Consider the following 26,045-nt stretch of genomic DNA (forward strand, 5'->3'; position numbering starts at 1 on the left):
ATTACACAGCTACTTACTTAAAAAATCAATAATTTGACACAAAAACGGTCCTCCAGAGTCCGACATCAGAACCGCGCCCATAGCAACGGTCTGCTATACATAGCAATGGTCTGTTATACATAGCAACGATCTGTTATAAAGAAATAACAGACCATAGAATGCCTTGATTGAACAATCAGAATTGAGTATTCAACAAAGCTGTGTAATAAGCGGGATAATGTACAGCGAGCCGGTCATTATTGTGAAATAAACCCCGACAGGGCGATGCCGCACCGACCCTGAAGGGGTTTATTTCACAACAATGACCCGCTAACTGTACATTATCCCGCTTATTACTTACTGATATCAATAATTTGACACAAAAACGGTCCTCCAGAGTCCGACATCAGAAGTGCGCCCATAGCAACGGCCTGTTATACATAGCAACGGTCTGTTATGCATAGCAATGGTCTGTTATAAAGAAATAACAGACCATAGAGCGCTGTGGTTGACCAATCAGAATCGAGTATTCAACAAAGCTGTGTAATAAATCATTTTAGCCGCCAAGCTAATACTAACAAGGCTAGTTAGCTAACACTAAATAGTATAATGTATAATGACTAAAACATGATTGTCTTTTTAAGTGCATGTCTTTGGCTTCCTTGTGTCATCACTGACATTTCTCATAATGTCAAACTAAACTAAAACTAGCAGATAGCTTTGTTAGTGTTAGCTTGCTGGCTAAAACATTTTAGCTACTGTTCCAAGAGTGATGCTACAGCGGTACAGAGTATCTGAATGACTAGCATCACCTGCATTCTAGTTATAAGACAAAGGTTAGCTGTAGCTGGTGCTTTGTGTTTTACCTACCAGTGTTTGTTTTGCTGATTGTTGTTGGTTTTGGAGCTCAATAGTAATCAACTCATTCACAAAATACATGAGCACTAATGTCAAAGGACACACGGATTAGTAATTACTGTGTTAAAAACCCAGTGATCTCTCAGACACAGTGTTTGTTCTTCACCATCACGTGTCTGTGAGGTGGAATATTTGTGCGTATTAATGTCAAGTGATGATTTGGGATCTACTGAGTGCTTCAGAGGTGGAGGACAAGAGGATGTGCTTGAAACCATCCGTTTGTGCGTCTGCTTTGGTTTACCTAAAAGGAGAAGGGGAGGGAGGCCTACACGTCCTCAGCAGTCCCTAACTGTCCCAGGGCATGTCTCGACTCACAGACTGAGGACAGAAGGGGGGAAAACACACCGGCAAGTGTGTGTTAGACTACTGTAGTATTTCATTTGTATCACCGCATTTTTGATGGAGTCACAGAACAGATGAAACAAACGCAGCCCCAGCAGGAACACCGCCAATTCTGACACAACAGTGGGCATGCAATGCTGCATGCAACGCTGCAGGCGACCAGTAGATGGCAGTAAGTCATCTGAAACTGCTTCAAAAGCCTCTGATTGGAGACCTCTAAAGTCAAAACAGCAGCTCTGAATCTATTGCTTGCTTAAGCAATATGACACAATGGGTGATACAGATCCACGGCCCACAGTGGGATGAAGGATTGATTTCACTCGTCATTTGGCTACTTAACAGGAAAACCCACCTTTGACCTCAAGGTGCGCTCGGAACGTTTGGCTGCAGCAGCTGCCATCTTGAGGATGTCAGGGTTGCTTTTGGACTTCATGATATCTAGGAGGGAAGATGTGTCAGAGTTTAAATAAAGGGAAATGACAGAAAGGGGTCGAGTCCTCAGGTGGACTGAATGCTGAGTTAGTTGATCCACAACGGGCCTCATGCAGGAAGCACTACGTTCATTCTTAACTGGCACATATGAGTGAATTTAGAGAGCTGGTCAAATTCACCAGTTATCTCTCAGGCCGTGTTGTCACCCCATCATGCCAGGACGCATTAACTGTCAAATCTGTACGCTCCGAGATCAGATCTTGCTCGCATTGGGATCTGATCAGCCAGACCACATGCCGAGGTGGCATCGAGTTCTGCTATCAGTGAGGTTGTACAGCATGTGGACACAATCCAGATCATTTATCAAACGTAGGTCTTGCATCATAATAATCTAATCTTGTAAAGTTATGAATTTATTCTCGTAATATTACCACTTTTTTCTTGTAATATTTTGACTTTATTCTCGAAATCTCAGATGTTTTTTCTCTCAATGTGGCCCTAATACTCTGTAGTACATTTGCTCTTTGGCCCTCACTGCATTAAACTTATATACTATATACTTAGACTATAAACTGTTTTTTTTTTCTTTTGATAGTAAAGGTTGCTGACCACTGGTCTAGGAGAACCACACCTTCCAGCACCCTATAGAGCTTAAGAGGTTAAAGGAAACTGTGTTTATCACCAAATTAGCGGAGCTTTGTTAGTGGCTATTCTTCAATAAAACAAGTCTCCTAATATTGCAGGGAGGAAGAGTATGCAGCAAAAATAACAGGGGACTTTTATTGTAAAGAATATATAGGAAATGAAATGTGTTAATCCACCGTTTTACAGCCGCTCCTTTGACTACGAAATATAACCGATCACTGTCCGATCAGGCAGGTTGTGGAGTTCTGTGTAACCACGGCCTTAAGACACAAACTTAGACGCATTCTGAATTCTTTCTGTACACACCGGTCAAACCAGGTGTTTACAGAAAGTCTGCCTTTCAAAAAATTCAAAGCTGTTCTTGCACGAGGCCCGCTGTGTTTCTATTTGTTCGTACCGTATCCTCCTCGCTCCACTTCCTCCAGCGACGGCTCCCCGAGTGCCTCGTGAGCCAGCTGCAGCTGGTCTCTGAGCCGGCCCAGATCCCGCTCCGCTTTGGCCTTGACGATGCTCAGCTCTGTGTAGATGTCCTTGTACTTATCCGTGGAATACTTCTTGTCCTGAAAACACATTGTTTGGCATTTCAGATAAAAGGAATTCACGTTGTCTCTCAGCTAGGAATTCATAGATGTCCCCTGTTAAAAGGGCTTTCCATGTTGCTATCTTAACAGAAATAAAAAACAAAACCACTGTACTCTTTGGGCAGATTGGAGTTCGTCTTTCAGGGAGTTGATTTCCTGCTTCAGGTACTGGACCTCGGACTCCTTCACCCTCAGCATCACCTGGAAAAAAAGAGGAGATAAAAAGATGATTAGTGAAGAAGGCTACACGGCTTTGCGAGAAGCTGCCTCAGGAGCATCAGCTGCTATTTAAAAGCTCGGTAGTACAGACTTGATATTACAACATATACGTATATATATATACAGGATTTTATGCACATTTTATTGCTTTGTTTGAAGTGATTTTTTTTGGCTTGAACCTTACTTCTAACTCATAGAGCTCTTTTCCCAGTATTGTGTGGTTTGAGTCTCCCGCTCCGTCCTCAGACGTCATGGAGCGCATCTTGGTGATCTCTGCTGCCAGACGGTTGTTCAGCTCCTAAAAAAGCCACAGCAGTTGAGCAGAAATGCTTTCATGCATCCTTAAAAGAGTGTCCCCTGAGGACATCCTTGTACACAGGTGTGTTGTGTGTACTACAGTGTGTGTGTCTGCACCTGGTTGTGTGCGTTGAGCTCCTGGTTCTCTCTCTGACATTGCCTGAGGGCCTGCCTCTCGGCCTCCAGCGCCTGTGCCAGGTGGGCGTTTTCCAGGCACTTCTGGGAATACTGCTCCGACAACACCTCGATCTCCCGCGTGAACGAACACAGCTCCTCCCTAAAACATAACACAACACCACACTGAGAGGATATCTAATGGCACCGGTTTGGGTTGAGGAGTTAAAGAGTGTAAATGCAGCTAGATGTTCAGGCTCTGGTTCAGTTACCCAGTCGGTCTTTACTGTCCTGACAGAACAGAGTTTGTCATGGTGGGATGAGGGTCATAAAAACACTGGAGGTGTGTAATTCCATGTTCAGCAGCTTTGGGATCAGTCACTGAGCCAGTACACAGATCATAAAAACAGCTTAATGAACTTCTGTTTGATTTACTGTCACTGTCACCCCCCCCCCCCCACCGTCATATACCACATACCCCGGTGAAATGTCCGGAAGGTATGGAGGTATGAACAAACAGAAGCCTAACACGCGTGTCACCAAAGTTCAATGTTACAGCAGGTGAGCTTGAACACAGAGTACCTCGACACGTCCCAGCAAGTCATTAGCAGCTGCAATATCTGACACTTTATCAGTACTCACATCATATGAAGCCTTCTTTAATCAAGCACAGTCCAAACGGTATTAAAAAGCACATAAAGAACATTTGCAATGTCAGCTGGGATCGGCTCCAGCCCCCCCCCCCCCCAACTCTGAATAGGATAAGCGCTTACAGATAATGGATGGATGGATGAAGAACGTTTGAGAGTGGAGACCGACAGATACTGGATTATTAAGACCAACGCCAGATGTGTACAAATCTCTGTTTATTTCTACAAAAAGTGGTTTTATAGCAACTTTCTCAGCCCTCTTTTTGTTAGTTTGCCTTCAAACCTATCCAATGCCCAACCAGGCATGTGATTGGAAAATATACTGTACAGAGCATTCACACCCACTCTCACCACAAACAAAACACCACCACGCCCTGCTCATACACCACCCTCATATATTATATTGATTTTTGTTTGTTTAACTGCTCATTCTACCTCTCTAGAACCACATGTAGTGCTCAATATTAAGCTTGTGGAGGGAAAATTTGAAGACTTAAAACAATGTAATTTCACATCATTTTGGACCAGTATTATTACCTCCGCCAAGGCCGAAGGCCTAGGAAGGAGGTTATGTTTTCACCGGTGTTGGTTTGTTGGTTTGTTTATTTGTTGGTTTGTCTGTTAGCAGGATTACTCCAAAAGTCCGTGATGGATTTGAATGACATGTTTTGGAGGGTTGGGGTGTGATATAATGAACAATCCATTAGATTTTGGTGGCGATCAATCATCAATATTTTTTGAATAACTCCGCTCAGCCAGTGTATTAACGCCACAGGCTTTAAGACATGCGCAGTGTAACTAATGACGCGTTCATGACGCGTCACTCTGCCTCTTTCGCCTGCAGAGAGAGAGACAGAGAGAGAGCAGGGGGTGGAGGGAGGGGGGAACACCTGTAGATTTGACGTTAGGTTAGGTTCATTGTTGACTAAATGTCCCGTAGGTGTGAATGTGAGAGTGAATGGTTGTCTGTCTCTGTCTGTCAGCCCTGTGATAGTGTACCCCCCCCGCCTTCACCCAATGTCAGCTGGGATCGGCTCCAACCCCCCCGCAACCACCAATAGGATAAGCGGTTACAGATGAAGGATGGATGGATGGATATATATGATCAGAGGTCTTTGATCAACATCAGCCTGGTTCTAAAGATCATATATGCATATATACTATGGACAACTTACTCATGCTGTCTGCGAATCTCCTCTATGTCTGCGTTTTCTGTGTTGCTGTTGGCCTTGCGAGCCTTGTCCAGCTCCTTCTCCAGCTCTGTCCGGTGGGCGTTTTTCATCGCTTCAATTGCTAAAATAACAGACAAAAAAGCTTTAATAAGTACGTACAACATTCATAATTTGTTCTATAACTATATTATTACTAAGGTAGGGTAGGCAAATATAAAATATAAATGACCACAACAGCAGCTCTGTGCTTTCTTCTGTGAGGTCAAAGGTAATTTGATTCAGGATGTTATTTACCAGAGATGGTGGCTGCCGTCTCCTCTGCCAGCAGTCGCTCCTTCTCCTCATGCAGGTTCTCCAGCTCTCTCTGGTGTTTCCTCTGCAGCTCGTCTATCACCCTCTGATGGGAGTCTTCCATGGCAGCGAAGCCCCTCTCACAGGTGGCCTATGAGACAGGAGAACATGGTGCAACAGTGAGTTCACGGGCCATCTGGGCATGGACCTAAAAGGTTCTCTTGACCATGTAACAGGGTAAAAAAAACCTGGACCCTAGAATATATAAACCAGTGCACATCATCGTCATTCATTTCCAGCAAATAACTTGCAAGCTACAGCCTGTTAGCCACGAGCATGTTGAGCCTGTGTGAGTACAAAAAAGGGTTAAGAGGAATGACAGGATACACAATACACTGAAGGAATGAATAGACAATGAGAGAAGAGGGTGGAACAAAATAGACGCTGCCATTTCCTCCCCACAGGAAAACATCCACCGATCATGCTTATAAAATCTCTATTCCAAACTGAGCTTGTGTTGTTGAATAGTGGCTGTAGTCTGCAGCTAATCCTAATCTGCCTATGGGCCAAATCTTTGATGGAATGCAGGGTTAAGCTGAATCTAATACAATCATGAATAGCTGGGCGTCTGAGACGTTGCAGTTAGCATCGGGTATTTTTGCGGCCAGCTTGCCAAACTAGCCCCGTCGGGTGGAGTGGAGAAAAAGGAGAGCGGAGAGTAATCCTCATCAACACACTTTTAGAAAAAAAGCCATTACACTGCTATTATAACTAGAGTGAACGTTTCCACAAGAAGGGATTTCAATGGCCTTTCCCACTAGCCCGACTAAAAGCCTCATCCTGCTTCCGGCCTCTATTCACTGCCACTAATCTGAGGGCTCAGTTGATGGCCGTGCCCTGGCCCGCGACCCTGTTTCTGCCTCACTCTAGCTCCGGCCAAACCGGAGAAATGGAGGTCCGGTGTGTTTTCACAGGGATGATAAAACCCCCAGAGAGAGCTCAGAGCCAGGAACCTGCTGGGAGAGGCTGAACCGTCTCCCCCACAGAGCAAATGTAAACTTCCTGCTCTGACATCAGACCACGCACAAGCTTTATTTAGAAGCATGTCAGGCTATGTATCTTGTGTGTAAATATATCCTGGGTCATGGCGGGGGCATGGACTCGCTACTCAGACACTGCAGGGTATTTAGTTACAGTAGACACAAGATGACTATCTGATCACATTATTAACACTCCAGCACAAGTAAAACTCACTAAGTCAAACCTTTTAAGGTGTCACAAAGTTACCACTTAGTTACCACCAAATTGACAACTGAAAATTAGCCTCCACTGCTCCGAGTCAATAATCACCGCGTCTAAACTTTTTAACTTTGTTATTTCTTGGATTGGATTCGTAGATACCTTCCAACCAGGATTCAGATATTTTCACTATTCCACTACTATCCCATCAGCATCTATGAGATTAACAACACTGAGTTGTCGTAGACAGATCACACGCGCTTGCGCACTGTGACGCTTGGAAAAACAACACAGAACCGTGGCCGCTAGTGGATGAGGAGTAGTTTGGACCGAAGAAGAAACTACTAAACTTCTCCAGATATGGAACAAAGAACACGTCAACAGCAACTGTCTACAACGCACAGAAACGCTGAGGTGTTCCTCCAATATTCAGTTCATATGAAAGCGAGGGGCTTCGTTAGGACCGCACCGCCGCGTCAAAGTAAAAACACTACGTCAAAAGTACTTTATCACACGCTTTTACAGATTCATGTCTTTGGTATGAACCAATGGGATTGGGGCAGAGAGCCACAGGGTGAGGAAGTGAGAAAGTAGTGAGACTAACACACTGGAGGACTAAGGCCGTGGTTACACTCGTCTTTTCAATGCGATTTTTGTGATCAGATGTGCCAAGGTCGGAACTCAGCTGTGTGCGCATTCATGTGTTCACACTGGACGCTTCAATGCAACCTGCCTGGTCGGTTATATTCCGTGGACAAAGGAGCGGTGACAGTGACATTTTCCCCCGTTATTTCATTATTTAAAAGCTTTTATTTTGAAGAAGCAAAATCAGGAAATGTTGGGTTTTCATCAGCAGCAACTAGTAAGGACTCAGAGAGCGGGTCTCAGCTGTGCTCCCGTCCGTGTGGGGGGGGAGATGATGCAAGACCTACCTACGTTTGATAAATTATCCCTCACTGAGATCAGAACTCAATGCGAGCCAGGCCACCTGCATGTGGCATGATCGGATGGCAAAAGTCACATTGAAATGTAACCACGGCCTAACACATTATTTCTTTTGGTCTTTTTCATGGGATTTGTTGACAGTAATAAAAATATAGAATAACACCGGCCTTATCCTTTAAATGCACAAAATAAGCTAATAATAAACTATTTTATACTTAAGTCGAATCTGACCACATCTTAAAGGGTTGGTTCACACAAATCCTAAAACACATTACTTATATATCCCTTGCAGTGTCTAGCCAAGCAGATGCAGTTTTAGTTGGATTTGCTGGGGTTTTGAGACACAATCAAAGCATTAAGATACTACATTTACAAAACCTCAACAGCAACAAGCTATTCCAGAGACAATGTTACTATGAATAGTATTAATAAGGAATAATGTTTTACCAAAGATAAGAGTGCTGTAAAGTGTCCATAGCCATGTCTGTGGATTATCATGTGCAGGGTCTGAAATTAACTTTTTTCACTTCCTGTCACTGTAGCAGGCAAGTATGTTTTTTGTCTGCCACTCAGAAATGTTATCTGTCACTTCTGAAATCTCTACACTAAATGAAGGAATAACATTTTAGAGCTGATGTCATTCAATGTTCGATATATTTTACTTTATTTACATTGGGGTTATAATTTACCTTCGCCCAATACTAATTTTTACTGAAGAGAGCTTGAATGCATCATAATGTAACACAATGGAACCTCTGTTAACGTGAACCTTGAAGCTTGATCTCTGTTATTTAGCCAATCATCAGGTAACGCTACTAACTGTCCTCCTGCTGATTTCAACACGGATTTGTAGTTCACAGTGTCGCATTACCAGGGAAAAAATAGGGTGTGTCCCCTCAGGTTTACTAGCACCATGGTTTTGTGCGTTTTTTTTTCTCTCCACCGTGGTTCCGGTCCCAAACAAACTGAAACATGGCGTATGCCATTGCGTAATTATGCACGTGTAACTGTTGGAAAGTATCAATACAGAGGAATCGATAGTCACAGAGGCATGAGGAACCAAAGAATCAGACAACTAGGAACCGGTTCTCAACAGGAACCAATTCTCATCCATTGCTTTTTCCCTTTCTACCCTGCATTTGGCGGGTGCTAATTTCAGACCCTGATCATGTGTAACACTGACACGGTTTATGGAGAAAGATATTTCTGTTGAGCTTTTATTAAACGTATTTTTGGGCTGCTTTGACAACAGATTTCCTTTCACCTCCATTGTGTTGGGGAAACCCCCCACAGATAAAACCAAAACTAGCTGCTTGGCCAGATACCATTAGGGGTAAGAGAGAAAATATGTATTTCAGTCAGTTGGGTGAACTGACCATTTATCACGACAAGAAGTACGAAAGCCTACACTTGAAGGTTTATTGATGTCCTTCATGTGACTAGTGGTTTTACAAAATAGAGTCATGGTCTGCTTACTAGCTTTTTCCAGAGCTTTCAACCACATTACAATGTCTCCACCAGCAGTTGTTGGCTCAGTTATCACGGAGATGTCCCGTATAAGTTGCATACTTGGGTCACGTAATCACAACTGAGCCAACAACTCAATTTGCTGCTGAAGACCATGAGATGCAGTTGAGAGCTATAGAAAAAGCTAGTAAGTAGACCTTGAATTAAAACTACGTAGTCAAATAATTGAAATGTTATGTCATCAACTGTTATTCAGAGAAAGTATGGAGTAAGATTAAACTGTTAGTAGAGACGGCCAAAGGAAAAGAGATCCAAACCGTACAAATGAAGCTCGTAGGCAAAATAACTTGAAATGATAATTCTAAATATTCAAAAGTTCAGAAATATTTGCCCTTCAAAATGTAAATAGCAAGGTCAAACGGTTAGATTAATAAGCACATTGAACTACAACCAGAGGAACTCATTTCAGAGGATGATATGATGGGGTAGTGTAAAACAATCTGATGGCTTCTGTTGATTTTCTTTTTTTTTCTCTAATCAAATGTTCCAGTTACTCAAAGTTCTACAAGTGATGAGACTTCAACAAAATGGGTTCCTCAGTACACGACTACTGCGGCGTCAATGATCACATAAACCTAGAGAAGGGTTAGTTTTCATGCAACACAGAAGAAAAGTGGTTTACAGAACAAAGATGCGAGAGTAGGGTGAGCAGTGTTAGGAAGGGCAGCGGGGGGGATGGGGAAGGAAGGGAGGATCTGGGAATGCCACAAAGGAACACAAGGAATCACAGATGGAGGACAGCAAGGACAAGGAGCGCTTCCACCTTCAGGTTTTCCAGGTCTTTCTCGTATTTCTTCCGTAGAGTCGTAATGTCTCCCTTCTCTTCGCGCCGTCTCATCTCTTGGGTCATGACCGACACCTGGGTGACCAGCTCTTGAATGCGCTCCTTCAGGGTGGATGTTTGGTCCGAGGCGTGGTGCTGCGGTCTGTCCTCATCTGTCCAGTTCTTTTCTGGGTTTGCCGGACTCATCATGCTTCTCAGCTCTTCCATTTCCCAGTCAAACCTCTCCGTGAGGTTTGTCCTCTCCGTCTCGTGCTTCTTCCGCAGGTTCTCCATGCAGTCTGTCAGCGAGTCGATCTCTTTCACATTTTCTTCCGAACGGACGCGGAGTGTCTCGCCGGCCTTAGCGATTTCCTGCCTCAACTTTTCTGCTTCCTGCTTGTAGCTGTCTTTGACCTCTCGTAGTTCCTTCTTATGCCTGGCTATCATGTCATGAAGCTCAATGTAGTTGTCCGATGAGTCTATGGGCTCTCCTTCGATCTGGATCAAAGTCGGTGGCCCTGCGGTGGTTTTAAAAGAAGCCTCAGATAGTTGACTCTGAAGATCTGCCAGTTTGGACTCGAGATCTCTGATGACTTCTCTCAATTTAGGACAATTTGGACAATCCGAGCAACCAATCTGAACATTTGTCTGCTTTAATTCTTTCTCATGTTGGACTTTCAGCCTGGTGATCACATAAGACATGCGGGCTTCTTTAAGGGCGTCAAACAGATGTTCAGAGGACTGTTTCGGTTCTCGACCAAAATCAAAGCTTGTTAGAGCCAAAGACACGAGCTGGTCGTCTTTGGCTAATTTCACACCGGATGCAATCTGCTTCAAAACACTTGACTTTGCCTCCAAAGTCTCTGTTAACTCTTTAAGAACCAGGGCATGTGTTTCATTATCAAGCCATCTGTACATGGCTGCAAAATCTAGCTCCGCCACTACCTCGCTCTCAACTTCTGCTTGTGGACAAATCCTCCTAATTAAGAGCATCAAGCGCCTCTGTGCCATCATCTGTTGTGCCACGCCTCTTTCACAGCTGTCAGTGTTTTCCTCTGGTTTGATTTCAGATGAACTCAACAGCTGGCTCCAGAACTCTCCCTCTATGACCAACCTCATGTCTTTCTGACTCACACACAGTGGCTCTTCTTTCGAAAAACCGAATAAAGTGCTTTTTAAATCACTGAGCATTTTCTCTACATTAACATCTACCTTTGCTAACATCTCTAAAACCATATTAATCGCCTCAGACTTCTTCTCAATCTCTCCTACTACTTGCTTTATAAGTCCTTTATCATCGACCTGCTTCTCTCCTGCCTCAACACACTCGCCGAGTGTCTTTTCAACTCTACCGGTCTTCTCTCGTAGCGTTCTTATTTTGTTTTCTGCCTCTCTTAGCTTCTCTCTACTGACTTTCTCAGATTCCTGTTTTAGTGTGATTAGTTCACTGTTCCTGGCTTCAAGCTCCAAACAGCGCTGCTCTGTAGACTGAAGGTTTGCCTCCATCTCAAACAACTTTGCTTGTGAGGCTTCGAGGAGCTCTTTGAGTTGCTCTTCCTCTGGGTGTAACTCCTCGTCCTCACAATCTGTGTGAAAGCCTAGACCTTTCAGCCTGGCGTCTTTCAACTGCAGCTTCTTCTCAGTGTCTTTTAAGGTGCTGCCGAGCTCCTCCAAGGTAATCAGAGCTTCATGGAGCCTCAAGGATTTCTCATTCAACTCCCTCTCGTAAAACTCCCTGTCTATAGCGTTTGCCTGGTTTTCAGCCAGTTCGGCCTTCAGTCTTTTCAGCTCTTCCGTGACCAGATGATGCTGTTTGCCGCCCTGCTGGCCGATCAGCTCGACTTTCAGTCTGTCTATTTCCCTGTCAGCCTCGGTCAGTTGGTTCACTATCTCCTGACACCGTTGTTTCAATGCCCCGTTTTCACTAGTCAAAAGTTCAACCCTCTGAGAGAGCATCCCATTCGTCATCTCATTTGTCTTCGAATGGTTTTCAAGTTCTGAGAGGGGGCCGTAGGGGCTTTTTAGGCTTTCAAAACTTTGCTTCTGAACCTTACCCACTAAATCCTCCATGGTTAGAAGGCGGGCTTCGTATTCACGGATGCTTTCTCCTGCCCTGGCCAAACTCATTTTTAATGTTTCATTTTCTATCTCCTGCTGGTACTTCCAGGTCTCCAAGAGCTTCTGAAGTTCATATTTCTCTGCTGTCTCTTGATTACAACTATGGAATCTCAACACTTTTGCCAGCTCCTTTAAGGACAGAGGTTTACCAGCTATCAAGTCCTCTAGTTCTTGAATTGCCTCTGTACTGTCCTGGAACAAGAAGCTAACTGTTTTTTGGACAAGTTCAGGGGGAGGGTCTTCCAGAGTGGCTAGTTTTGGGGGTTCAGAAAAGCAAGGTTCCTTGATGGGGAGGTGAGAAAGCGAGAGGCCAAGCTGTGCCTGCATATTGCGCTTTTTCAGCTCTTGCAGCTTCAGGAGCTCTTTCGTCTCCTGGTACTTCTTTGTTAAACTCTGTGCTTGAGAACTAACCAGTTCGGGCCTCTTCGTCTGGGGCGTCACATCAGCCTCCAGACCCAAAGGGTGCTCCGGCTTGGAAAAGGGGACCAGACAGTTGGTTAACACACAGCAGGGGAGACACAAAGCTTGCTAAAAAAAAATCAGCGTTAACTACCAATTATTTCCCTCATTCAAAAAGTGACATTACAAAAAAAAAAGATTTCCCACATAATCCCAAATGATGTAAATTAACAGTGATTCAAAACAAAATCAAAACTGCGTTAGATTTTAATGGTGTAAATTCAAAGCAAAGGAAAGAGATTAAATGGCCAGGGTTAGTTCTTCTCAACAGAGCATGCACATTAAAAGGTTAAAAGTTACTTAATGTGTTAAGTAATGCAATATTAGTTTCAGCTTAGAAGGTTTACTCAAGGATGGAAGGCATACCAGCTCCTACAAACACATTTCTGAGGTTCTCAGGTCCAAGCTCATGTCTCGCACCAAAGCAATTCTTTTCTGAGAGGAGATGAATAGTATTATTTGACTAAAATCTAATGTTCCAATATATTTTCAAACTTTCTTCAACTTTCACTGCAAGTTACTTAAGTGTTCTATTTCTCAAACAAAAAGCAAGACAACAATAGCATACATTATAATCTAAAAAAATCAATCAACTGAATCATCTATAAAAGTAATCCTTCAGCCTCGAAACCATCCATACGTCGACACAAAAGCACAGCAATTCCTCAAACATCACATATTTATGCCATCACATAGCTTCGGTATGTACAATAATATGTGTTAACAGATCAACAAATGGCGGGTCTGTATAGCAGTTAATAGAAGATGAGAATCTGACGTCCATGCAAATAATTAAAAAACAAGCCGAGAGGTTATTATTCATACATGTCGAGCCAAATATTCTAGCAAGTAAAGCTACTGTACCAGTGACCATGGAGGTTAGCATCACTCTAAATCCACATTTAAAAAAATTAAGTGATCAACTATTTTTAGCCAAGTACAAAGAATAAGGCTATAATTAAATATTAACAAGAATATCTGAAATTGAGATGATCCATCAGTAGTTTAAAAATATATAAAATAAGAACCTAAAATAGAAAAACATTAAAATTTCAATGGATAATAAAAAAAGATGAAATTTTAAATGGAAATACACAATACTAGTTTTTTTTTCTCTTCATCATGGCTTTCCCTCCATACCCCATTTGCACTTTTCCATTTTAATTTCCGTAATTTGAACTGAATGCACAGAAGCGGGCATGGTTGTCACATGACAATATGTGTGTTTCTATCCACCAGTTTTAAGCACATTTTGATTTTGAATTGAAAAACAGGGTGGAAAAAAAGTTTTTTTAGGCTTGGCTGGGGTGCAAAAGTTGGTCTATAAATAAAACCAAAAAACAGTGCAATGGAAACATTATTCCTAGCAGTTGAGTTAAAAAATATCTCTTTCTCGTTTAGAGTGAAATAATCCTCAGAAAGTCACATCATCAACCACAAAACTTGAGTTCTGTGTTCCAAAATCAACGCAATACTGAAGTAAACGCTAGCATGAGTTCAGATACAGTAGAGACCTGTAACACAGAGATAGATGAACTAGTAGAAGCCAATGTAGTAATAAGATCTCAATGTTTTTTCCAACATGCAATGAACTCATGCAGAGGCACATGTCTGGAGCCATGTTGTTGCTTTGATGTCAGTTTGTTTGATGGTTTTCTTACAATAAAATACAACATGCAAAGAATGTTACACAAAATGGAAGAGAAAAACACTGCTCAACTGAGAAAATACAAATGACATGTACAACAGGATCTCCCATCATACAGTGCAATGCAGTTGCACACAGAGACTGATGACTCACCGGAGAGATGTACCCTGTCCGGATGTCCTGCTCTTCCAGAGCTGTCCTCAGCTGGAGCTCCAGCTCCTGCTTGTGCTTGTTTGAGTCGAGGAGCTGCTGGTGACAGCTCTCCAGCTGGGCCTTCAGGACCTCTATCTGCAGGAGCAGCAGGGGGGTGGGGAGGGTTAGCAATGGCCTGAACAATTCATAGTTTTCATATAAAAAACAACTCAACCTGCAGTAGGCAGAATATTTTTGGCATCATTGTGCAAAAATCCCATAATAAACTTTCAGCATATTGTAATTCAAGTGTTCTGAGAGAAAACTAGACTTCTGCTCCTCCTCATGGCTCTGTTTTCAGGCTTTAAAACATCTAGCCCGTGACGGGAGACTCTGACCAATCACAGGTCATTTCAGAGAGAGAGAGAGCGTTCCTATTGGTTGTGCTCCGGCTGGTGGACGGTGCTTGGTATTTCCTCAACTGATCTCAACATGGCTACCGGGTCACAACCTTTATCATTTTAAAGTTAAACAGTACACTACAATATGATTCTGAGAACATCTGAGGAGAGAAATAGACATTACAGTAACAGAATATTGATTCATATTTGATCAGCGCTGCCTAGATTGACCGTTTGGTCGGAGTTCGTGAGTGATTGACAGCCGGCTCTCATAGACGGCAGCTGGACGGCAGACTCCAGATCGGCTCTGATTGGTTGTCCTCCGGAGGACACAGAGGAACATGATTTTTTTCAGATTACCTGTCTCATGCACTACTGTCAGGATATAGTGACCGTTTTATAAAAATAACTTGTTTTAATCACATTTGCTCCATTTCTACCCACTGCTGCTTTAATTGGTGTTCATTCTGTGAGTTGGTGAAACAATAAAAGTGAAACTCTTGGCTGTTTCCTGGTTAATATGCTCTCTGCATGATAATGTTTTTGTATTTCGCTAAAGATAGACAGCTGACGGACAGTATGAAGCTACATGACCCAATTTAAAAACTGGAACCAACCTAATGTGCCACCGTGATAAAGGAAATGTAGCCAAATGTTATATGGGAGAATAATGAGAACCAATTTCATTTTTGTTTTTCAGATTTTGCTACCCTGGTTTGCAACTTGTGTGACTTGAGTTAAGTTGATATTCACTGAACAGACTAAACATACCCCTTGCTTGTAATTGTCCAGCAGCTGGTCCAGCTCAACAGTCTCTCTGGATTGCCCTGTGGTGGGCAGAGGCACCCTCCTCTCCTCCCGTATGGGTGTCTTCTCCACTTGTTGCCAGTGTTGTTCGATCACCTCCTCCACCCTCTGCTGCTTCTCCAAAGACGGGGGACCTAATGAATCTGTCTGTCTGACTCCATCTCCACTCTCATAGTCTGTCCTCCCTCCTTCTTTCGTGGATGTTTGCTCCGCCGATGAGCTGGTCGCAGACTCGTATCTCTTCCGCCTCTCCTCTCTCCTCCGACTGCGCTCCAGCTCTCCCAGGTCCGCCTGGAGGCTCTCGGCCTCTTGAGCCCGCTGCTGAGCCAGAGCCTGAGCGATGGGTCTGAACTCTGCCCAGTCGAATGTCTTAGAGCGGCCTTCTCTTCTGCGTTCACGTGCCCGGCTTTTTACGACACCCTGAGTGGATTCTCTATCCACGGACGAGGTCTCGGAGGAGGGAGAGTCCTGGGTGACATCTGGCCGAACCAGACCCTCCAAAGCAGAGAAGGAGCCATGGTCCTCAGTTGAGCTGAAAGACAGTAAAAAAGACAAGCAAGTAAGTTTTAGCTTCAAAATGCTCATTGTCCATGTCCCAAAAGATGCTCTCGACATCTCAGACTCCCAAAGTCCACTGGATGCGGCTGTGTTGCAGTCGCCGGAGACAATCTGCTGCCATTCTGTCCTTTGGTTAATGTCCACTGTTGGCATTTTTCCACTCCACTATCGTCACCGTGTCTATTTTTGCGAGAGCAACTTGTGTCTCTAAAGCATGAAATTTACTTTTGAATGCATACAACGCCTATAAATGATAATCGTTTGACGACTGAACATTTTAGTATTCAATGATGCCTTCATTAGTTATTGATTTTATCTTTACGTACACATATTAAAAAAGGTTTTTAGTGGCCGGGCAGCTAAGCTGCTGGTCCCTCTTGTTTTTGTCAATATTCTTCTTCTTCTTCCTCCTAGAAAATCTGCCTTCCCATGCATGAAAATAAACCAAACTTTGCACATAGCTCCAGTCCTATGCTAAACTTCCTCAGCTGGCTTTGTGGGCCAATAGTCCTGATGGTGGCGCTACAGCAAACGCCTAAAGGTCAAAACTTTGAAAATTCATAACAAATCAGTTGTACGTGCTACCACCAAAATGTAGCCCAAGTGTGCAGGAATGTTCAGATGCTTCAACCTGGCAGGAATTATGAATCCATCACTCACTGTAAAACTTATTAAACCTATCTCCTCCTACATTTTTTGCTCAATCGACACCAAACTTGCTGCATCTTCAGACTGTCCTCCACAAATGATCCAGACAGAATTTTGAATTATCACAAATTGAGCTCAAAGTTCATCAAAACATTTTAGTGTAAACAGTACTGCTACTGCAAATTCTAGCTAAATAAAGCTCCAATATTCAAGAAAATAAATAAAAAAATGTTTAGGTGATGGTAGATGTAGGGCAATAAATTTCAGAATTTTATCGCAAAAACTGTATTTTTGACTGCATTTTGAATTCTAACCTCATGTGAACCATTGCAGTGAATGGAAATCAAGCAATTTCAAACATCAGTTTGTAACTTATGGAGCAATCAATCTTAATTAAAATAAATGACTGACTAATATCTCTATGTTGTCTACATGAAGGGTGCAAATTCTCAGAATTTTATCTCAAAAACTGAATTTTTGACACTAGTTTGAAATCTGCCTTTACATGCAACCCTGGCGACTGCCTCAGTCATAGTGTGATGTCATAGTGTGAAGTGGTAGTTTCCTCCGGCAGTAAGCTCACCAAGATAGTGACATGTTCTTGGTGTCTGAGGTTGTGAGTTTGAGACCCGATCGAGGCAGAATGAACATGCTAACGCCTTAAAGGATTAATGATGATGGACTGTCCTGGTACTTGAAAAAAAACTAAAAATGTTGGAAAAACTATACAATACTGAGTACAGACTGCTTGAAGATGTAACGGAGCTGCGATACCGGATGCGGAGCCATAACGCAACATGACTCTACAGCATCCCGTGGCCTCCCCGGGGGGGTTAATCATCTTTCCAACTTAAATCAGAGGCTGAATTATCAATATGGTTGAAAAATGTGTGCAGTAGAGCTGACACAGTTGTACTCACCTTGCCACATCAGGGGCAGTGGAGGGTCTGACGTTCTTCATGACTGCCTGGATCCAGTTCCTGCGTATACCTGCCGTCATGGCCGACAGAGTGTGCACTCCCTCCTGGGTCTAAACATTTAGAAGCACCATGAAATATACACCGTGACTGTTGATTACACAGTGGTACTATACAGTACGTAATGTGATACAACTAACCCGCATTCAATAATTATTCATTTGAAAAGTTCTGTTTTTGTTTAGACTACGGGTTGGGTGGTCATATGACAGTGTATGAGATTATATACATTTGTCTGCCATCAGAGATTTATACTGTGGTAGCTATTCGTTCACCGTTATATTTTTGGATGTATTAAACTAAAAAAAACACGCATGAAATTTGACCTCTGCATTTAACCCATCCTAAGCAGTTTAGGAGCAGTGGGCTTTATGTGGGGCTCAGTGTCTCGCTCAAGGACACTTTGACATGCGGACAGGAGGAGACGGGGATTGAACCGCCAACCTTATGATTAAATGATGACCCGTTCTCCCCCCTGAGCCATAGCCGCCCCATTTATTTTGCAATTGTGGAACGGCTTTATTCAATTTTTGGATTAATATGGTGATATACTGTCCGGTGTTTCATTCCTATCTGGTTATTTTATCCATATATGGTTTATACACAGAACTTCCTGAACATTTACTACATTATGACATATGTCTGGCCCTGGAAGTCGGTAGATTTACAAACATCCAGGAAGACAACAGGTTGTGCGAAGTATGCGAGTTAGGAGAAGTTGAAAATCAATCACATGTCCTTTTGTATTGTCCATACTATGATGAGTTACAAACTTCTATTTTAGATGAAATGTCTGCTTAGAGTGTTTGTGTTTTGGTGCTCGGATGATGACAAAATGGAACGGCTATTTCATTTTTAATGTTTATAAGTTGGCTACTTTTGTTTCTCAAGCTTGGAAAAAAAGTCAGGGTGTTTTATTTGTCTGGTATTATTTGTAATTTATACTGCTACTATGACGTAATAATAATAAAATCAACTCTAAAATCAAATCAATGATACAAAATGAGATATGCAGATATGAGATATGTCCACCCCTTACTTAGACATTTTGACTCAGAGTAGGAAAAGCAGGCGAAATTGATAAAGTCAACGATGGCTTGGTTCCATTATGTGTCCCAGTAAGCTATTTCAGTGAGCTAGCATGCACAATATTACACATTAATGTTATTAAATACACTTGGGCTTTTCCTACTGTGACATGTCAAAATGTCTGCTGTGAAAAGGCTCTTTTGAGTCACAGTACAACGTGTAAACGATATTCTAAAAAGGTCAGGGCTATGTGGGAGGAAGACTAAACATTTTTCCTGTGCTGATATAAATGACTGAAAAGGTGAACATTCATTAAGGGGGCTCCGATCAATCGGTCACCGATCATTATCAGCCGTTCTAAATAGTTTGATCGGTGGTCTCTATAAAGGCCGACCAAAAGAGCCAATCAGATGACGCATCGTTTGTAATTGAAACATTTTCAATACTCATTTGCCTGCTTTCACGTCTGCTCTTTACTTCGCTCTGAGAGCAACACAGCTGGACACAAAAACATTCACAAACACACATGGACGGCACTGCGAAGTTCCCTGGCTGGCTCGCCATCTCTCGCCGTCTATCAGATCTATTTTTTCCGCAAGCAAATTTAGAAAGAAAACACACTGATAATCTATAAAAAAACTAAAAGATATAGGCCAAAAAGACATGTTATATATGATATAATTTAGCCTATCTGAATCTGATAAATTATGCAATATGCGTCCCATCCTTGCAAACCCTTCTGATTTTCCTGCCCCACAAGAGCGAGAGAGACGAGCAGACACACACACTGGTCATGATGTCCGGTGAAAATAATTCCCTCTAAGCACAATTTGAATTGTAGTCTATTAAAATAGACCCGTGACCGGTATTGGAGATCAGAACGGCCGATTCTGCTTCCCAAAACTCCTGATGGGAACACCCTTAACATTCATAGTAAAAACATTTGTCCTTTATGAGAAGGCGAAGCCTCTTACATGTATTTGGAAACCATAGTTGCGTTGAGCCTGGTATTCAGTTACATTGTAGCAAGTAGACAGGTCAATCTCCCCATCCAGGTCAGAGGCCTGAGGGAACACAAATATGAGACAAACATGAAATAGAACAAAGAACTATCCAATATATAAAAATACACAATAACATCAAATAATAAGCTCACCTCCTCTGCAATGGAATCCTTGTAGTATTTCAGGCTGTGATCCGTCAAGACAAACCAGTATTTCTTCCACTACAACATGGACAGGAGAAATAGATTTCTTTAAAGCAGCCACATACATCCACAGAGCATGTTACGGTAATAATAGAAGTAGTCACATATTAAACGTCCCGTCAGTCAATAACACCTGTGCTACGACGGCACAGAGGTTGCCTCTCTTTATATCATATAAAGATGGATTTTGGAATCCTTCAGGCTCCACCCTGGTCTTTTAAGTCCATTGAAGATACAACATCAAAGTGTGACCACACCTCTGTAAAGGCCATAGAAGGCTGAGTGCTGTATGTGCACAGTTCAGATGCTGTTTGAAGGGGCATGTGACTCCTTTTCTGATGATCATTGTCAAAAAGAAACTTCATCAAAATGCCAACATTATACCTTTATCTAATGCACTGTGTCAATATGTCTGGATGATTTGTAGCTAGATACGTTCTTTCAATTTAGGTTTTACTTATGATGTGTTTTTTTTACTCAAACAGCTTTTACTTAAGAGACCCACATAGACGCGTTTTAGTCTTTTTTTAGGGGGTTACAGGGGGTGTTTAGGGGGAGATAGCAGGTCAACAGTAGATGTCACATAGAAGGGGTGTACATCATCTGAAAGCTGGAACCTGAAGATTAATTTGAGACGCAGCTCAGCACTGTGTGTCAAGCTGTTCTAGTCATGAATCAGAAATAAACATGAATTAATTAAAATAAATTGCGAAAGTGTATAAGGGCTAAGAACATTATGATAGAAGTATATGATGGCCGTCCCCATGCTCTATTATGTCTCATAAGTTTTGTGGGTTGATAACATTTGTTAAACAGATTTGGTGCTAAATTTAACCATTTTTATCACTGGAGAATTGATCAAAAATGATCAATAATCCCTCCAAAATACCACATTAAGACACCAAGACCTTGAGGAACACCATAGAAAAAGACATGCTGTGATTTGGGATCAAAAACTTTTGAAAATTTGAGATTTCTGCAAGAATTGCATTTTTTAGCGATTGGATGGCGAGCACTTCTGTTGTGTAAACTGCTCAGAAACCCCCTTATTGTCAATGTAGCTAGGAAAGCCATCCATCCTCTGAATGCTCTAGGTCTCTAGTTTGATCCATCCATCCTCTGAATGCTCTAGGTCTCTAGTTTGATCCATCCATCCTCTGAATGCTCTAGGTCTCTAGTTTGATCCATCCATCCTCTGAATGCTCTAGGTCTCTAGTCTGATCCATCCATCCTCTGAATGCTCTAAGTCTCTAGTTTGTGTCTGTAAAGTTTCATGAGGCTGTGATTATCCTAGAGGTCACCACAGGTCATTTTTCCTCACCAAAATCTAGTCCAACTTTGGAGTGTTATTTATCCTCCTTCCTGACAAGCTACCATGACCTGGTTGGTACTGATGCATTTCTCAGGTTTTCTAGTTTCATGCGATACCTTAACTCCAGCTCTAAAACTGAGCCCAATACAGCCTCTGAAAGGCAGCAAAGTCGGTCCGGATTGCCGATGATTCCGCGGGTCTCGGAGGGTTAATCATCAACAATCAAAAATAATGATTTATTTTACTGTATCTGGCATTTTGTTTCTTTATTTTTTCTATTTTATTATTACTTTTTTACAGACAAAGGCAGATTAACAGTTCATTAAGTACCTGGCCTTGCTCATCCAGCTTCACCATCCAACCTTTCTTGAAGTTCAGTAAATCCGGCTAGAAAAAGAAAAGAAAAGATGTTAAAAACCTGAAAACATCTGTCTGTAATAGTGCAGAAAAAAACTGTTGCAACATGCAAAATGTAATTTTGCCATGTCATCTTTCTTTTAGAAAGTGTTGCAGTAGATTACCACCACTTACTGTAAAATATAGCAAGATAAAGCAGACTACAAATTCATCCAGAAAGTAGCCTCAAACAATTCCTAAATTACACTGGCAATATGTCAAATTCAAGTACAAAAATACGTCTTTAAGAGCAGCAAAAACACATGCTCACTCAGTCAGTCAGCTGAGGGTAGAAGTTGACCCTACCAATGGATCAAGGACAAATTTAGAAGATATGACATTGTCTAAATGTGGTCCACTGGCCAGGGGCAACTTCTGCCAGATTTGCCAGTCTGTGCTACTCTAGCTGAGGATGCAGATGCTCAATACTGTTGTGGTCTGCTGTGATTCCACACAGTGGAAGAAACACACACATGTGAGTGGTGACCTCAGGAAGCAGTGGTAAGTTGTGATATACACTGTCACACACAGACACAGACACACACACACACACATACATACACACACACCTGTCTCGCTTCGGAGGTGGCTGACAGAAATATAATAACACACATGACACAGAATGGGTGCAATGAATACACGCAGCGGGCAAAATCTGCACACAGAGGGAGCGAAATGAGGAATATAACCTGGAGAGAAGAGGGGGAGGAGGGGGCTGCACTGCCCCCTGCAGCATGGAGGTTTGGCCTACAACATCCACACCCTCACACCCCGGCCAAAGAAATGTTAGGAAGATCTCACAATGCTGCATTACATATAGCTGTGTGTATCATAAATGCTCCACTTCCCTCTTTAACAATGTCCCCAGTAAAACTGGGAAAAATAAATCCTTTCCTGAGCAAATCTCGGCTGCAAAGCTGTGGGGACGACCACAAAGATCTTTCTCAATTTTTAATTCCCCTAACTCTGTTACCTAACCGAATCAGCCCCAATAACAACCCAGTGACCTCTCTCTCCACACAGCTGAAGACCTGGCACTGATGCTGACCCTGGATCCTACAGCTTAGAACAGGAGAGGCTTTGTCTGCGAGACCAGAGACACACTGAAACACCGAGGCCTTCAGGAGGAATTCCAATAATCAAGTGTTGCTTCATATCAAAACAATCAGAACAAATTTGAACCCAACCGTTATCATCAGCTGTATCAGCTACATCTCTCTGTACCTAACAATCTCCTCAGCAAGTGCACTCGTTTGTTTTTTAGCTCATATGCAGGCTCTCTAGATTTCGAGAATAAAGTCATAATATTATGAGAATAAAGTCCTAATATTACGAGAATAAAGTCCTAGTATAACGAGAATAAAGTCCTAATATTACGAGAATAAAGTCATAGGTTTACGAGAAAAAAGTCCTAATATGAGAATAAAGTCATAGGTTTACGAGAAAAAAGTTGTAATATTATGAGAATAAAGTCAGAAGTTTACAAGAAACAAATTTGTAGTATTATGAGAATAAAGTCAGAAGTTTACGAGAAAAAAAGTTAGTAAAGTAACGTAAAGTTATGAATTTATTCTCGTAATATTACAACTTTTTTTTCTCGTAAAGTTCTGACTTTATTCTCGTATTATGACTTTTTCCCCATAATATTATGACTTTATTCTCAAAATCTCAGATTGTTTTTCCCCATCAATGTGGCCCTATTACCCCGTCGTACAGTCAATTTACTGTTTGAAAAAAAAAAAAAGATCTTCAATTTTAATAACCAATTCACCTTAAAAATGCCAAACATTACCTAATTACCTAACGGCCCATAACATGCTTAATGAAGTGTTTACATTCAAGGTGGGAGAGCCTGACCACATACAGTACATACAAAAACCCTTGGGTAGGCATCAACGTCTGATTCTGGTTTTATTGGATTGATTGTGTGTAACACAAGTGTAACTTGCCCGAGGCAGCTTCCACGAGTCCTGCCATTTATAAACAACCATAACACAATCTACTGGTTCAGTCAAGCCCACTGTGGTTACCATGAGAAGTCATTTCCTTTATAAAAATATTTGGATGACTCGTGACTCGTTTATGCATTGATGTTGCGTCTCTGACGCACCCTGTTATTCCCTGATAATCAGAGGCACTGGATTCATTTCAGAAGTGGGGGGCTGGGGGCAAAAGTGTTTGTTTGTGTGTGTGTGTGTGTGTGTGTGTGTGTGTGTGTGTGTGTGTGTGTGTGTGTGAGGGTTGAAAATGACCTTTTTTGTCCACTTGCATCTGTGGCTGGTGGATTTCAAAATCCACCAGCCACTCAATAGACTACCATTGTTTTTGTTGGCTGGTGAGTGAAGCAAATCTAGCAGCCAATTGCATGTGACACTGTACGTTTAATAACAAGAGACAATTTTACCGCTAGTTTCTTCTCTGCTTCGATCGCCAACAGCTGTCTGCTCTGAGCACATCCACCATCACTCTCTCTCCCTGTCGCTCAACCACACACTCCCTACACATACATTGTGCAAACTTACCCTTAAACCAACGACGTAATATGGAAACATGTGGATTGCACTTAGACCCTTCACACAATAGCAGGCCTACTGCCAGCATCAAAGCTCGGCGTGGTATTTTTACAAGTTGTTTTCTTCAGCTACTCTCGTTCGCAATGCGGAACAGGGATGTAAATTGGGGGGGGGGGGTCCAGTGTCCTGTGTGTGGGACCCACTCAAATGACCACATTGAAAACCTGTCAACATCACTGTATGCATAATAACCTTTGGCAGTCAGAAGATGCTGTAGAGACGGACCCCTGGACCTCTTGATGAGGTTGTTTTAGAAAAGCGAGAGAGAGAAACCTAAAACACTCACCGTCATGACCGACTCAGTGGTCCTTCTGTCCAGGGACTTGGCTCTCCTCAGAGGCGGCAGGGCGGAGGGGAAATCCAGACCCTGACCCACGTCATGCCTCTGCTCCTTAACAACACACACATGCACGTTTTTTTCTGCATTGTTTTTATACCTGTGTTTGGTTAATTAACTCAAACTCGAATAGACAAAAAGAAGTCTGTTTGGGTGGCCGTTAGGGCTGTGTATTGGCAAGAATCTGGTGATATGATACGTATCATGATACAGGAGTTACGATTCTATATATTGCGATACTGTAAGCTAACTGATATATTGCGATTTAAAAAAAAATAACATCCAACATCATAGCAATACTTTGGGAGGACACATACACTGAGAGGGAGCATATATCTTTGCAAATGAAATAAAGTATTGACGGAGTTAATCTTTGCTTTTAAACTATTAATAAAAAATCTATAGTATTTTTGAGAATTGATACAGTATCACAAAACATAATATCGCAATATTCTATATTTTCTTACACCCCTAGTTGGCATTAATCACTGTGGACAATTGTCATGACAACCATTCCTTCTTTATCAAACCCACATTTTGTGAGAATCTGCACCGAACCAAAGAGAATGAAAACAAAAAGCACACTGATAGCATGAGGCTAAACATACCAACTCTAAATCTGTGTGCTTGAAAGCAACAGTAAGATTAACTGATGTGTGTGCACCCGAGTGTTTCACAGTGTGCGACTGTGACTCTGTGGAGCAGTGTGTCGGAGCTCCTAAAGCTTGGTTTTGAAGTGGTTCTAGCCGAGCACAGAGGGCCGGGGTGGGAAAGGGAAGCGTAATCACCAGGGGAATCCCACCACAGAATGGAAACTGGAAATGAATACAGCACACGCTGCTGACCTCTGACCTACAACCAAAACAAAGACCGGACAGGGAAGAGGGAGAGATGGAGGGAAGAGGGCGAGGGTGAAGGGAAAAGATAGAGCAGGAGGGGGGGGATGCTGGGACATTGAAGAAAAACTAAAAAACAAAAAAAACACACTGCTAGGTCCGATGCTGAGCCCACATCTGTTCTGCCATGTGATGTTGTTTAAAAACACTGTTTACAAGTCTTACCGTATCTCTTATAAACTGCTGCACAATGTTGGCTAGGGCTGGGACAATTCACCTATATCCTGATTCAATACCATCCCGACACTCGGGTGCCGGATTCAATATGTATTGCAATTTTTAAGTATTGCGATTTAATGTTACGATTTATTGAGATTTATGTTAACTATTTTAATACTAGATCATGGGGAAAAGTTTAATCAGACACTTCTAGGGACTTTTACTTTGGAAAATCTCTAAATTAATCCAGTAAAAACGATTTTCAGCATGTATG

General features: G+C 42.3%; 1 protein-coding gene across 2 annotated transcripts in view; it reads right to left on the reverse strand.

Moving 5' to 3' along the window:
• Window positions 1–26,045, reverse strand: part of LOC119479124 (myosin phosphatase Rho interacting protein) — a 52,953-nt gene that overhangs the window by 1,625 nt on the left and 25,283 nt on the right. Inside the window, exons 9-23 of one of the 2 annotated variants that reach the window (XM_037754377.1) lie at window positions 24,666–24,770; window positions 21,741–21,797; window positions 20,048–20,116; window positions 19,866–19,955; window positions 17,806–17,915; window positions 15,644–16,211; window positions 14,493–14,627; window positions 12,644–12,703; window positions 5,644–5,791; window positions 5,353–5,470; window positions 3,531–3,690; window positions 3,301–3,414; window positions 3,012–3,098; window positions 2,714–2,876; window positions 1,592–1,677 (exon numbers count right to left, since the gene is read on the reverse strand). In XM_037754377.1, coding sequence (XP_037610305.1) covers window positions 1,592–1,677; window positions 2,714–2,876; window positions 3,012–3,098; window positions 3,301–3,414; window positions 3,531–3,690; window positions 5,353–5,470; window positions 5,644–5,791; window positions 12,644–12,703; window positions 14,493–14,627; window positions 15,644–16,211; window positions 17,806–17,915; window positions 19,866–19,955; window positions 20,048–20,116; window positions 21,741–21,797; window positions 24,666–24,770 — 2,070 coding nt within the window. The remainder of the gene's footprint in view (window positions 1–1,591; window positions 1,678–2,713; window positions 2,877–3,011; window positions 3,099–3,300; window positions 3,415–3,530; window positions 3,691–5,352; window positions 5,471–5,643; window positions 5,792–12,643; window positions 12,704–14,492; window positions 14,628–15,643; window positions 16,212–17,805; window positions 17,916–19,865; window positions 19,956–20,047; window positions 20,117–21,740; window positions 21,798–24,665; window positions 24,771–26,045) is intronic. The other variant, XM_037754378.1, reaches the window with a different exon arrangement.

This window comes from Sebastes umbrosus, chromosome 20 (genome assembly GCF_015220745.1).
Source record: "Sebastes umbrosus isolate fSebUmb1 chromosome 20, fSebUmb1.pri, whole genome shotgun sequence".
NCBI lineage: Eukaryota > Metazoa > Chordata > Actinopteri > Perciformes > Sebastidae > Sebastes > Sebastes umbrosus.